This window comes from Melozone crissalis, unplaced genomic scaffold, assembly GCF_028551555.1.
Source record: "Melozone crissalis strain CALT ecotype California unplaced genomic scaffold, PUWL_Pcris_2 ptg000016l_1, whole genome shotgun sequence".
Lineage (NCBI taxonomy): Eukaryota > Metazoa > Chordata > Aves > Passeriformes > Passerellidae > Melozone > Melozone crissalis.
The window spans coordinates 56,902,176-56,917,288 of NW_026535794.1; the positions used below are offsets into that span (position 1 = coordinate 56,902,176).

Below are 15,113 nucleotides of genomic sequence, written 5' to 3' on the forward strand. Positions count from 1 at the left end.
TGATCTCCTTGCTGGTTTAGTGTGAGGGCACCACTAAGCAGCCACTGAAGGAATAAATTTCTTTTTGTTTTGTTACAGTTTTTATTTTGGTAAAGAATATATTAGTCTATTATTATCTATGCAGTCAACAGCTTATTGTCCACCTGGAGACCAGTGAAAAAGGATGTTCCACAGTGATCAGTGGTGAGGCCAATACTGTTCATCATCCTTGTCAATGACATGGAAAGTGCACCTCCAGCAAGTTTGCTGATGACACCAAGCTGTGTAGAGCAGTCAACACACTGGAAGGAAGGGATGCCATCTAGAGGGACCTGGGCAGGCTTGAGAGGTGGGGCTGTGTGAACCTCATGAAGCTCAATAAAGCCAGCAACAGCTGGCTTGGGGCAATCTTAGGTACACCTACAGGTTGGTGAGAATGACTGAGAATACACTAAGGATAAGAACTTGGGAGTGATGAAAACTCAACATGAGCTGGTAGTATATGCTCACAGCCCAGAAAGCCAAGAGTGCCTTGAGCTGCCTTAAAAGGAGAGTAGCCAGCAAGTGAAAGGAGATGATTCTGGCTCTCTACTTGGCTCTGTAAGACCCCACCTGCAGTTCTGTTTTGGTACCCCCATCATAAGTTCCATCCTCCAACAAGGAACTGTTGGAGCAAGTCCAAAGGAGGACCATATAGTTGGCAAGCAGACTGGAGCACCTCCCCCACAAAGACAGGTAGAGAAAGTCGGGGGTCTTCAGCCTGGAGAAGAGAAGGTTGTGTGGAGACATCACAGCAATTTCCAGTATCTGAAGGGAGCCTACAGGGAAGCCAGAGAGAGACTCTTCAGCAGGAGCTGTAGATATAGGACAAGGAGTAATGGCTTCCAACTGAAAAAGAGTTAGTTAGGTTACTTGTTAGAAAGAAATGCTTTACTGTGAGGGTGGAACAGCTTGCCCAGAGAATCTGTGCATGCTCCAACCCTGAGTGTTCAAGGACAGTTTGGATGGGGCTTTTAAAAACTGGTCTAGTGGAAGGTGTCCCTGCCTCCAGTAGGGGTTTGGAACTAGATGATCGTTAAGGTTCCTTCCAAACCAAACCATTTTATGATTCCATTATTATTGTTATTATTAGGTAATATTTATGCATAATTGACTGGATTACATTCAGCTTCTAAACACACTTATATAATAAATCTGATTTCCACAGGCAGAATTTTTTAATTAAAAAAATCTTTTTTGCTGATTTTCATAGTTAAAAACTTATGCAAAAGTGCTTTTTTTCTTACATGTTCCCTGATACATACCATGATAAAGTTACTAGCTTTTTAAAAGTCATCACATTTCTCTTAAGTAAAGTTTGATTATATCTTCTTGATATTAATACTTACAATCACACGACAAAAATACTGCCTTGAGAGAAAATTTGAAAATTTTGATTTATGTAAGTAAACGCAGATCTGACCATATACATGAATGCCTTGGGCTTTTAAAGGAGATTTGATCCAGATAGAAAAACATATATATTTCTTTTTAATATATATAAAATTGAATATATTAAATATTCACAAGATTCATGCTTGTGAAACACAATTATTCTCTTCGTTTCAAAAAATTCTAACTTTGTGAAGTATAGTAAATATTACTTTATATGGATTTTATTTCAAGAAAAAAAAAAAATCTAGACCATATCTCTTAATCTCAGAGCCCCTTACAAGAACTTTATAACTGTTTAGACCAGTTAAATAACTTTTTCTTTCTTAATGATTTCTTGGTAACCCACCTGACTAATCCAGCAATTGTGAGACAGGGCTCCACTTAGGTGCAAGCAAGAAGTCATTTATTGTAAAGCTGTGAAGTCATGAATTCATCTATTCTATCTAAAGCTCGGTTTATATATTCTCATAGCTTTGAATAAAATTTTCCACTGCCAAGCAATAATCACATTATTAATGTTACTTAGCACTATTGCTTAACCACAATCTTACAGGTGCAGTCTTACATGACTACCCTAAAACAAAGTAACCACATTTCTTTTAGCTTCCTCCTTTACATTTCTATTTGATGTTCCCATGGTTTCTGGCCTACAAGGGCCAAGATGTCCACACCATCCACCATCTCCATAGTACTCTCTGCTCCACTGCCCAGCTGCCTCCCCATAATGTGCCATGAACAGCAATAAAGCTATGTCCAGGAATGGAGGTCATCGAGTGCAAAAATCATGGGGAAGTACTCTTGATACAATTTACAAATTATTCCTGTGTCTTCATAAGTGTCTCTTGGATTTTACAGTCTACCTCAAACATAATGAATAATTGCCTTCCAATAGATTGCAAAGCACCGTCTGCAAAATTTCTTTTAATGCACTAGTGAGTTATTCACAATGGGGTATTCAAATATATTAGTCGTCTTCTGTTTGTGGCAGTGTAAATCACATGCTATCTGCACCTACTATTTGAATAGCACGGAAAGATGGACAGTCGTGAAAAATGCACGAAAGTGAGTACTATATCTGTTTGCCCTTCAGAAACTAGATTTTTCTCTGAAGAGATTGACACTTTTTCCTACCTTACTGTGTACATACAATGCCAGGCCAAGCAGTCTCAGTAAATTCTTTCTGTGGATTGGATAGCCCTGCTTTCTTATCTGAAGTCTCTGAGCAATACTATGCCCACTCTGAAAATCCAGGTGAAAACCACTTTTTTTTTCTGAATCCTTATTTAGTTATCCAGCCAGAGGGAAGTGGATGGTGGTTAGAGGCATGGTGTTTTGTGTCCTGTCTGGTTTGCTGTGTTGAATCATGCCCTAAACATTCCAATTCAGATGGCTAAAACCACAGTTTTATTTTTGCCTAAAAACTAATCATAGCAAAAAAAAAAAAAAAAAACCCAAAAAAAACCACAACCAAAACAGTAGTATATTTAAAAAGGGTAATTAAAGCAATGTTTCAGAAAGAGGAAATTACTATTTTCAGTCTTTTAAATTTCAGGGAAAATTAGCTGAAAGACTGATGACTAAATAAGTAAATGTAGCTTAACAGCATCCTTTGGAAAATTCTACTTAAAATGTAAAAAATCTTGATATGTCAGAATTCTCTGGAGGAATTATCTACAATACACACCTGTGATATAATTTATTGTCAACTGCAGATGGATTTAAAGCTCAAAAGGTTGATCACAATTTCTCTGACTCACGACAAAACAGGGAGAAATTCAGAAAATTGAGATTCACACAGAATCACACAGAATCAACTAGGCTGGAAAAAACCTTTGAGATCATCAAGTTCAAGCTATGACCAAGCACCATTATCTCTACTAGTCCACAGCACTGAATGCCACATCCAGTCTTTTCTTAAACACCTTGACAGCTTGTGACTCCACTACTTCTCTGGGCAGCCCATTCCAATGCCCAGTCACCCCTTCTGTATTTGTTCTAACTTGCATGCCACAGCTGCAAGAAAAGTGGCAAAGGCTGTCATATGACTTTAATATTTTGTTGTTTCATCTAGCATAAACTCATGAGATTGTAAGCATCCTGCATTGCAGTCCTTACACCACAGAGTAGCAGGAAAACAAACAAATTTTTCATCAGTCTTCTTGAAAAGACAGTATTTTTTTCTTGGAGTACAGTCTTCTTTACTGATAATCAATGTAGCTTTGTTGCATGAAGCAGATTATTTGCCTTCTATATTATAATAAATTACTAGGCTCTATATTTCTCCATCACCAGCCAACAGCTTTTGTCTGCTTATGTCTTTCCTGTGGCTGATTCAATTCTTTTCCCCCCAGCATGGAATGAATATTATGCAATATAGCAGACAGAAAACAATACAGATTCATGATGATATTTTTGCTTTGTATAGATGAAATGAATAGTAACTGCCTGTGCTTGTCTTTTGACTTTATTGTTAATTTACTGTTAGCAACTATATTGTTTCACGGGTTTTGGGATGCTTTCTATCATGTCTTAATAATACTCTAATTGAGCTTTTAACAGTGAAAGAATTTTATGCCTATAATCCATGTATTACTAGGAGTTTTTGATGGAAATGTATTGGATTTTGTCTGACTTGATTTAAAGAAGAAAAAGAAGGCTAGAGAAGGAAGTAATTGAGTGATATGATAGGTCTAAAATTGCTGTACCTAATCTTTTTAATTTATTACTTCCATTCAAAATGAAGTTCCATATGTATTTGTGGGAAATTTCTTTCTCTGCTAAATTAATTTGATTTAATCATTCTGGTTAAGTCTGAGGGAACATACTACACAGTTCTCATATTGTGTTCTTTTACCAATCTTGGAAAATTTGGTTTTTTCCACAGAGCGCTTATGTCCCAGTAAATCCACCTGTATGCCTAACAGATCCCTAAGATTTTGTTTGGCATCTGACTCTTCTAAAAATATTCTGTTTACTTTGTTTCAAGGAATTTTTTATAGTTCTTGCAAGTTGTGCATTTTCTGGACAAATAGATTTTGATTATATTTTTACTTAAGTGACTGTATGCTTACTAGCCCTTATGGAGTGCTAGAGCTCTGACTCTTAAACTCTAAGTAGTGACAGAAAAAGAGATCTTCCCATTTAATGCAGGGGATATAAAAGCTTTACCCACTACTCATAAAAACTCTTTCCTTTATAGCACATTGCAAGCAAAAATGTATTTGACAAAATTCTTCTAATTTGAAATGCTGCAAATCAGGCATCTGAGTCCATATCTGGGTACAAACTAAAGATTTCTTCTTTCAAACTGACAGCTACCTGTAGCTGCCACTGCCACCATGACTGTGAGAGTCCAGGGATGTTCTTTCTGCTCAGTGGGTCACAGCTTCTTCCAAGGAATGTAATTAGAGATCTGAATGCATAATTTGAGTGTTTCAGATTTTAACACCCTAGATATACCTTAGCAGAGCCGATTTAACAGGCACACAGCCATTTAATGGAAGCTCTAGCTTGTATCTGGAGAGGGGCTGTTCTGTGCCTGAGAATTTGCATTGCTCAAGTTGTTGGAATAAACAAATCTAAACACTGGAAATAAATTGCTTGTGTTACTACCCAGCAACCACAAACAGAAGAACAATGTCTGTATTGCAAAGTGTATTGCTCTACATCCTCAGGACTGCTCCTGCTGTAGCTATGAGGCTGCTGGTGCATCATCATCAGTGTGAAAGCCTTCAGTTTGGGCTGTCATTGATAGAATTAGTTATGTGCTCCAGTATCATTCTCTCTTTTTCTTCCTCCATAAATGTGGAATCTGTACAAGGAAAGATGTAGGGCACTGGTAGAAGACATTTCTCTGTTGTTGATCTCCTAGACATTGGTTTTGCCTTTACAACTGCTAAAAACTTTCTACATCTGCGTCAAGGAAGTGGTTACACTATTCTGAATTTTAAAATTTAATCTTACAGAAGCTATATTTTTTGGTAAAATACCTAATACACTTTCTTATTGGATAGCTGAGGTGTGATAAGTAAAATGTATCATAAGGGCAGTAGAAAAAATATCTCATGATTTTAACTATCAGAAGAGTGAAAAAAAGGAAAAAAAATGTGCTCATCTATCTTAGGACAAAATATCTTAAAGATAGTCATGGAACAAATATAACCACCAAGAGACATGGTCCTGCCTGCCTGAAGATAGAAAACACATACAGACACAGTGCTACAGCATTTATGGTTTCTGTAAATGTGTTTTGAATTACATAAGTATCTTCTTTTCCTTGCCAATTTATGCACTGAGGTTGAATATAGTCAGGGAAATAACAGTCTGCTGACATTTCTGAGAATCTCAGATGAGCACCAGTTAAGTACTTATCAGACTATTACATGACATTCAAACACTGGGGTTTTTTCACCATGATTTGAATCAGTGCTTGTTTGTTTTCTGCATTCACAAAGCTGTATATAGTCCTGGCCACTTTCAGAGTGCTCTGCTAGAAAAGTCCAGCTCTTAACCTTATTTGTCAGCTGTGTTGCAGCAAACAACCAACCTTTCCTGAAATTATGAGCTAAATGAACAGTGAACAGAATTAGAGATGATCCCAAGGATCAAAAAAACATGTGAAAGTAAAATGCATTGACAAAATGAGCTGGAATGGGAATGCTGCAGTCCAGCTTTCCTGTAATGCTGGCCTGGAGCAAGATCAGAGGAAAAGCAAAGGGAAAGACACTGGGGTTGGGTTCATTCATTTGGAGAGGATTTTTTAAGTCTGTTTTAACAGACTGTTTTGCATTTCCTGATTTTGTCATAGACTTAGAGCTGAAGTTGAGATTACTGAAATATTTCACTGAGTTGACTGTGTCAAAAGTGTTGTTCTGCTGTAAAGGGAAGAATAAAAAAAAGATATATGAGACGAAGATGAGAGAGAATTCCTTTTAATTTTAGATATTGTGTATATATAGTAGTGGGATGAAAAATCCTCAGTCCAAGTGCAGAATCTATATGTCCTGAAATGACTAGGTTAAAAAAACCGAAAACAAACCAAATAAAAAACACCTCAATGAATCAACCAAAATTATAAATAAAATTATATGGATCTGCTGAGAACTGTCAGTGTGTCCAACTTGTGTGTATGCAGTGTCCTTTGAGTGGCTGTGTTCTTGGCCAGCCATGAAGTACAGTAGCTACACAGTACTATATCCATAGCATTGCACACCAGCTGAATTTGGATGGGGCCTTTGCTGGCTTTGCAGTTAGATCCACCTTTGAGTAAGTGCTGTGTGTTTCCCTGACTGGCAGCCTCTTGAGGCATGATCATCCTCACAGGTAAACTTCTTTGTATCAAATCAGCATTTCCCTTGCTACAGACTCTATCCATTGCATCTTGTTCTTTTTTGTGAGTAGTATTCAGTATTATTCTGGTTCTGTCTTCTCTGCAGTTACTAGTTAAGTGGTTAAAGACAAGCAAGTAGATCCCTCCTTAGCCTTCTCTTCTTCCAGATAAATCAGCTAAATTCCCTCAGGTTCTTCTTGTATGTCATATACTTGAAAACCCTAATTTATTTGGTGAACCTTTGCTAAACTCATTCCAGTCTGTCCTTGTTTTTCTTTGATGTGGGATCTCACACTACTCCTTTTTTTTCAGAGACCTGAGCTGAAATTTCTATTTAACTCTGAAACAGCTAGAAAAATTCACTGTATTTCCAACACACAAAGGGTGCATACTGTTGATGTATTATCTGCTTGTAAGATTTCTAAGCTAAAAGAAACCAGTTGATGGTACGAGCTAAAACTGTTTTACATACTGATTTGAAGATAAAGTCAAGAAACTCAATAAAAACATATGGTTGGAGAAAAGTTATGTTGGTGGCAGGGCCACAGTTCAGAGTGCATTCCAAGTTTTCACGTTGGAGGTTGTTCTCAGAAACACATCTATTATAAGAAAGTTGCATGGAGGAAAGTCTAAATTCTTCTCTATTCATAGGAACTCAAATCCTTGTAGGAGGATATAGTCATGCACATATGATCACCTTTCACAATCATGCCTTCTTGGATCTTTTGCTACCAAGATTCTCTACCTATTCTTTGCCACTCTTGCATCTACACTGTGGCATTTCCAAAATGAAGGCTGCCAGGAAGTTTCTGCGGGTCTCTGAATTTATTTAAAATCATAATTTATTTAAAGTCATCAAAATTGTTGACTTAATGCAATGTCCACTGTGAAAGGTTTGAGCAATGAGGTAATGATTTCTTGAGATATCGTCTACATGTATATTTCTGAAAATAAAATTAAATGCGAAACTGGAGGGAGTTTCAAGAAAGTTGCTCATTTTTGTTGTATCAAAGTGTTGATAGAGAGACTTGATAGAGACTCCCCATATTCCTAGGGGAATTATGGCTATATTAGGAAGAATTACAAGTGGAATACTTCTCCAAAAAGTATGTTTTAGCTTTTGGGAATTGTAGCTCAAAAATTGATCATATCTGCCATACTCAAGCCTAACAACTATCTACTTGGTGTCCTTAGGAATACCTAAAGGATGATTAGTATGTGAATATCCTTGTACAGTATCTTCGGTGGCATGTCTTCAGCCAGAAAGCCCTTGAAAGAAACGGTTCATATTGGGAATCTCTTCACGCAGGCTATTGTTAAACTACCCTTACACAAGTGACTCTGCACTAGATACGCAAATGTCCTTTCAGATTTCAGCTGCTGACTGTGCAGTGTAACACAGCGCAGTAATGCTAACTAGCTTCAGCCAGTCTTCCAGTGTACAATAAAGCACCTAGGCACCTTTGCACATTTGAAGCCCCTCACATGTTGAGAACATGGCTGCTAGGAGAAAAATAACAAGTGCAACATTCTGGTCATTATTGTGTTTCATAGCCAGTGTGTAACTGACTAAACAAGGTATTGAAAGTTCAATAATGTATAACCTTGATTTTCCAGAAAATGCAAGTGCATGGTTGTGTGTGTTAAACATAACAACAAGCCAATATTCGAGATGCCATTCAGAATATAATCAATGTCATTTGCCCTGCCAATCTAAATTTAGTTGTCCAAGAAAACATTCATTAAACAAATGCTTTCAGGTTTTTTCTTCATTCTTTGATCATTGAAGAAACTTCTCTAGTAAATCATAGTATTGTGAATAATGCACAGCAAATTCTCATTGTCATTTGTGGACTTTAATAGGATTTGAGTAAAGTTTTTGGAAGTGATTTTTTCTATCTTTTATACCTAGGAAAACTAAGGACCATTTCCTCTGTGCTTCTTTATTTTGTTGATCCAGAAGAAATTAATTTTACAAGCTTGAATTCCCATACTGAGGAGGCATAGGGTCCTGCCATGTTTCTCATTAACACTTTCCACATGCCAGAAGGATGAATAAGTTTGGTATAAACACTGAGGATACAATATCCTCATCTGAGAAAGCATCTGAGTATGTGCTACGGCTTTACTAAAGTCAGCAGTCGTGAAATACATGCTTAAGGGTTAACCAAGGAAATGTATGTCCTTGCTGAACAAAGAGCTTTGTAGTAAAAGGAATAGATTATACTTAAACCTCTGAGAGTATTTCTGTGCAGTATAACATTTCTTGCTTTGTAGAAATAAGATGTGAGTTATAACCTCAATGCCTCAAACACTTCTTTTAAGGTGCATATATATGTATATATATCTTTAAAGCAAAAGTTACTCTCTTCAGATTTTAATGAACTTCCTATGGCTGAAGTAAAAAAATAAGGAACAAAGAAGACTGAAATTGTATTTTTTAACGTCATTTAATAAGAATGCTAATTGCCTCCTTATTTTCCCTGTATTTTCAAAAATTTATTTTAATATTAAAGAAATACAAATATTGCCTTTTTTATGAGTCTGTCATTAATGCACATTTTATAGTTCACATTTTTAAGAAAAGAACAGTTCCCAAAATGTTAAGAATGAGTTTACATAAAGCCTGTTTGATAGATTCTTGACATCTCATGTTGAAGAAAGATACAAATGTGAAATATTTATCAAAAAGAATTGCTTCTTGACTAGAGTATTATTTTCTGGCCATGGTGGGGCACAAATGCCTGCAAGTATGTATGTCTGCATGGGAATGCAATATCTTGGTTCTAAATATTATTTTTCTGACCAACAGATATTTCCTGGACTGATTCTCTCAGACATTAAGCCTGCCAAAAGAATGAAGTTCAAGACCGTCTGCTATCTGCTTGTTCAGCTCATGCACTGTCGCAAGATGTTCAAAGCAGAGATCCCTTTCTCCAACGTCATGACGTGTGAGGATGATGATAAGGTAGTCCATGTGGGCCAAGTGCAGTCTTTGGGCATCAATTCCAGGACTGCATCAAGCAGACCATCTTTGAGAACAAAGGGGATGATGTTACAAACTGATAAAAGCGCTTATGGTGTTCCTGCTGGAGCTAGAAAAATCTAATTCCCACAGTAAATAAAAACCAAATTTAATAATAAAAGTCCTCAAATTTGGAGCTGCCCTTGGAAAAGCCAGCATAGGTGTCCTTGTGCCTTCTATTAAGGGCTTTTTTCACAGGAACTGGAATTTCTGAGGCTGTTTCCATTCTTTTAAACATATATTCTTTTGCATCTTTTTTCCATCCCAGTCTGAATTTGATGGTCACAAATGCAAACCAACAGAATAATTTTTTTCCCTAGATGGTTCTCTGAAATAGGAAAGGCAACTGATTAGCCAAAACCCCTCTTTGTCCATAATAAAAATCCTGAACATAAAAGTCCCTAATACAAATATAAATTCTGCTTTCTTGGATGCCTGGTAATTCCAAAAATCAAAACTCTTTACATACTAGTAGCCTGATTTGCTTCTTTTCTGTATATGGATCTACCTGTAACTTTATGGATAAACACAATGAGAGTTGCTAATTCCATTTTCTTTGGCAGCAGGTGGCAACATTACACAGGTCACTCCACCACTGAGTGGCAGCATTCGAGCACTGGAATCAGTAATTCAATTTGACTGATTGCTTCACTTGTTCTTTTCTTTTCTTTTCTTTTCTTTTCTTTTCTTTTCTTTTCTTTTCTTTTCTTAAAGACTCAGTCTAAATCTTACTTTCAGAAAGCATTCAAACTCTCATATTTTGAGTTTTATACGTGCTTGTGTTTCCTCTGCAGAAAAAGGGGAAAAAATTCAATTAGTTCCTTTTAAAAACAGTTTCTGTGAAGACTTTCCGAAACTCCAGATTTGATTTTTAAATTGGCCATGTACAAGGCCTTCCAATTGAGATTTAGTGTATCTTTGAGTATTTTAAAAAATAACTCACACATTCTTTGAAGGATATGCAAAACTTTGCATTGTGTCTTGTGTACACGTATGTATAAATATGGTAATATACACAGAAAACATCCATGTGGATTTGTTAGTGATCTGTTGGAATTTTTTTCATGCCGGAACACTGGCAGTGAAGTTCTACAATGCTATCAGTAACAGAAACTGCCGTTCTGGGCTTTTGTAACTTTTATGTAACGCATCATGGATTTGTATTATATTATACGAATATAAATACACTGTGTTACAATGTAGGGTTTCTTTAGAGTTTTCAGTACTCAAATAATGTAAATAAAGTAAATCACATGGGGTTTTTAAAGGCTTTGAATCCAGTGCCTTTCTGAGAAACATAAATACTGGATCTTGATCATATGTGGGACATGATGGAAGTCTAATGTGGCAAAATAATAATAGAGATAAAAATAGGAGACCGAGAGGAAATAATTATATGTAAGAAACAGCTTTTTCAATTAAGAATAGAAACTTTAACCCTGTTTCAAAGTGGCATAAATAATACAATTTATTCCATATATCAGAATAACACTCATATTCATCTACCCTCATTTCAGGTTTCGATGCAAACAAACATTTATTTAAATACTGTTTTCCTCCCCCCTGTTGTTATACTATAGGCTTAAATTTGAATTGTAAAAAATCCTTGAAGATGTATTTCTGCTGCAACTAATGCAATACACATGCTAACTAATTATAGTTTATTGAGAGCAAAATTGTATATTTCTGACACAGAAATTCCTGTTTCTATTATTTTCCTAAAAGCACTCAATTTCCTTACAAATTACTGATAGAAATGTTTCTTCAAGAAAACAAATTCCTCTCAGTTTAGAAACACTGAAAATAGTTGTTTGGCTGATAATTTAAACTCTCTAATCAATGTATGTCCTTAAGATTAGTTTTCATGTTGAAACTATTAGCTCTTACACCAAAAGACAATATACCAGGTAATGGGATCTGAAAGCTTGAAGAAAAATGTAACCTTTTAATTGTTTACTGCTGGTGTAGCCTCCTCTCTCCATATAAAGCCAGCAAAGCAAGACTTGAAAAGTTACTTTATCTTTGCTGGGGTCCATTTTTCTTCACAAACAGAAAACCAAGATATCAGTCAGCAGATAACCCTTCTCACTATTCATAAGGATTTAGATATAATAATATAATAATAATAATAATAATAATAATAAGCTATGTAAGGTAATGATCTGCAAGAGTTCCCAATTTGTTCACTGATGAGGTCCTCCTAAGAATTTCTTGTGAAATTCAAAAGGAAACTGCTATTCCTGCAAGATTACTTAGATAGTGATCACCATCATTTTAACCATCTGGATTAAAAGGATATGTTGTTGTACAGCCTCTAGAGTGGGTATTTAGGACTGAGTATTCTGAAGAGAGAAATTTTGTTTTCTTCTTTTACATCTTTCTGACATACTCTACTTATTATATCCTGCATAGACTTGTTATTTCATAATCTTTTGAACTGTCTTGAACTCTCCAGATGCTAGATAAAAAAATATTCCTTTAACTTTACAGAAATAGTAGAACTTGTCTGAGCTTTGTTGTCAAAACTGTTCTGGGAAGTCGGCTTGACCCCTGTCCAGTCACAGAACAGATTGAGCCATAATGGTTTAGATTAAAGTGCCCTCAACTGGAGGTTCCCACCATCACTGTCTCCTAAGTGCTCTCTGTGAAAAGTGAGACAGCTTGTTTAAAATCCCTTCAGATATGCTCTGTGATAAATCTTTTCCACTGGAAAGGACTATGAATAATTATCTTATAGTTGTGCTATCTCAGCCTTGGAGGAGCCAGTTAGGCAGTTAGTTTAGTTCTGATAATTTGTTGGATGGCTCCATCTGGATCTGCAAGTCATTTGAGGCATACTCAAGAGGTCTTAACAAGAGAGCCAATTGGGTGAGTTAAAGATAGCACTTGAGATTTCAGACCCTCTGTAGTCACATGTGGTCATTGTCCAAGACTTCAGGGTAAATATCTTTTTGAAACATGTATTGTTACCTAGACAGTAGGACTTTTCTTGTGTAATGAAGAGCCTGGTTATCTTGTCTTCAAGATGTCCAGAGCTCCATGTCTTCTGTCAAGAAAACAAACCAATATAAAACCATTTTGCAAGGTAAAATAACTCTACTGGGTACAAACTGATAATTCCCTCAGTGGCAGAGGAGTGTCAGGGCCATATGTGAAAAGAATTTCCGGATTAGAATCTTGGAATGAATTGGGCGTTTTCTCTTTGCTTTGAATGACATCAGGATTTCAGGTAAGGAATTTTTAAAAGGTGACATTCACACAGAGATAAGAACTCTGTCTTTTGTAGTTGCTTGCTTAATGAATTCCCCGTCCTCTCTGTGAGCTTGAAGTAATATGAACAGCAATGCATAATCTCAGTGCTAATAAAATCTGTGCTTCTTTCTTCATCCATATTACAGAGGAGAGCATTAAGGACAGCCTCTGAAAAACTCAGGAATCGCTCCTCTTTTTCTAACAATATTGTATACAGCACTCCAGGAACTCGAGTGAACAGATACATCAGCCGCTTGATAGAGGCCCGGCAAACTGAGTCTGAGATGGCTGACTTGAACTTCATTACCCTGAAGTATAAGCAAATTGAGCGTGAAAATAAAGTAAGGGAGTTTAAAATTATTTTTACTGATTTCACTGACCATAAGCCAATTAGCACTGGGGTTTTTGTTGGGGTTTCATGCAATGTTTAAATTCTATGCACTATCTTCAAATACTCCACTGGACTATTTCTCGGTTAAGAGGGTGACATTATTTCTACCTTCTATGGAAACACTTGAAGGGGATAAAAAGAAAGATTGGTATTTGTGGTAATCACGTATCTTCTGAACAGAGAGAGACATAGTTCTCACCCAGGATTTTCCTGGGAAGCTGTGAAAAGCTGTGAGAAAGTTCAGAGAAGAGAATGAGAAACAGTTCTTATCTCCATTTGCTGCACCTGTTGTGCACATGTGAAATGTGTTATGGAGACTGTTTACCAAAGGGTGATGTCTTAATTGGACACTGTGTTTGGATTGATTGACTAATTAGGATAAGCTGTATTGGACAGTCTGTAAGGGTTACAAGTTTCTAAGAGTATAGTATAATATAGTATAGCATAATAAAGCAATTGATCAGCCTTGTGCAATCATGGAGTCAGTGCTCACTATTCCCTGTTCAGGGCATCATTGCCACGATAGGTATTGTCCTACTTGTCAGGATCCTACACAATGTTATCTATCCTGTGTTTTGGTCCTTCTTTTCCTTCTCCAAACTGTCTGAGTCACTTGTTTAATGTTGTCTCATTGCAATGTGTCTGCCTACTCACTCATCTGCTTTGGAGAAGTGGTATTCACAAGAAGATGTATAGGTAACCTGGTAAGTATTGATCCAGAAATTCTAGAAAATATTAAAAAAAAACCAAAAAAACAAAAAAACCCCAAACATTAAATCTCGGGACAAGGTTGCAATATTATACCAGTGTGGCTGTGCTGAAAGCAGGGGATTTACAGGGACCATACAAACATGCATATCAGTAAACAATTGTTCCTACCTTGAAGGAGTATTTTTTGTGAATACAAATTATTTGTATCTACAGCCTTTACTTTATGTGTTTGAAAAAACAAAAGTAGTATGGTTTTCATTAATTGCAGTAATATTTATTTTTCCACTGTAAGTCACAATATAGTCTAAGATTTCAGGTCACTACTGCTTCAAGTTAGAAGGCTGTGTGCCATATTGGATCCAAATTTTTTAAGGTTTAAAGTATAAATTTTGGGTTCAAGTTTCCAAAGTAATTTATTATTAGGCTATAACTTTTTTTGTTTCAAAATAAAAAGTCTTCTGGTGTAAATGACATTGAACTTTGGGTCTTTCTGAGAAAACACTTTTGTTTTTCAACCCCTGGAAAGCTTTCTCTCATTAATACTGTAGCTTAGTGGAATCAGGAACAGTAGCTGCCCCAAACTGAGCCCATGTATCTCATTAGCAGCTGCCTCCAAGTCCACTCATTAGAGTCCTGTCCTTGAGCAGCTGAGGTGAAAGAACTTCTTGAAAGCAGCAGCAAGGAGTCTATGGCCTTTTATCATGATGAGTAAACAGAGGGAGGGCCACCCACTTCTGGTTCAAAGTGGCTGATTTTTTTTCTCAAAAAGATGAACTTATATCTGAGCCTAAACCCGTTTTGACTAGTTACAAGGTGAAAGAGAAGTCTGTCAAGGAAAATCTTATGTAGACTTCCCTCATCTGTTTTTTCAGTGCAAATTAAGCCATCATGTTTTTAACTAAGTAGGGGCTTGTTTTATTTTAGGATACAGTTCTTTCTTACTGGGAATGGACAAGAGTGGATGTCCGGGTATACATGAAATATTTACTGTC

General features: G+C 36.4%; 1 protein-coding gene across 3 annotated transcripts in view; it reads left to right on the forward strand.

Moving 5' to 3' along the window:
• The window catches only part of ADCY1 (adenylate cyclase 1), a 149,771-nt gene that overhangs the window by 105,693 nt on the left and 28,965 nt on the right, over positions 1-15,113 (forward strand). For all 3 annotated transcript variants that reach the window (XM_054273247.1, XM_054273248.1, XM_054273249.1), the window contains exons 8-9: positions 9,555-9,710; positions 13,166-13,360. In XM_054273247.1, coding sequence (XP_054129222.1) covers positions 9,555-9,710; positions 13,166-13,360 — 351 coding nt within the window. The remainder of the gene's footprint in view (positions 1-9,554; positions 9,711-13,165; positions 13,361-15,113) is intronic.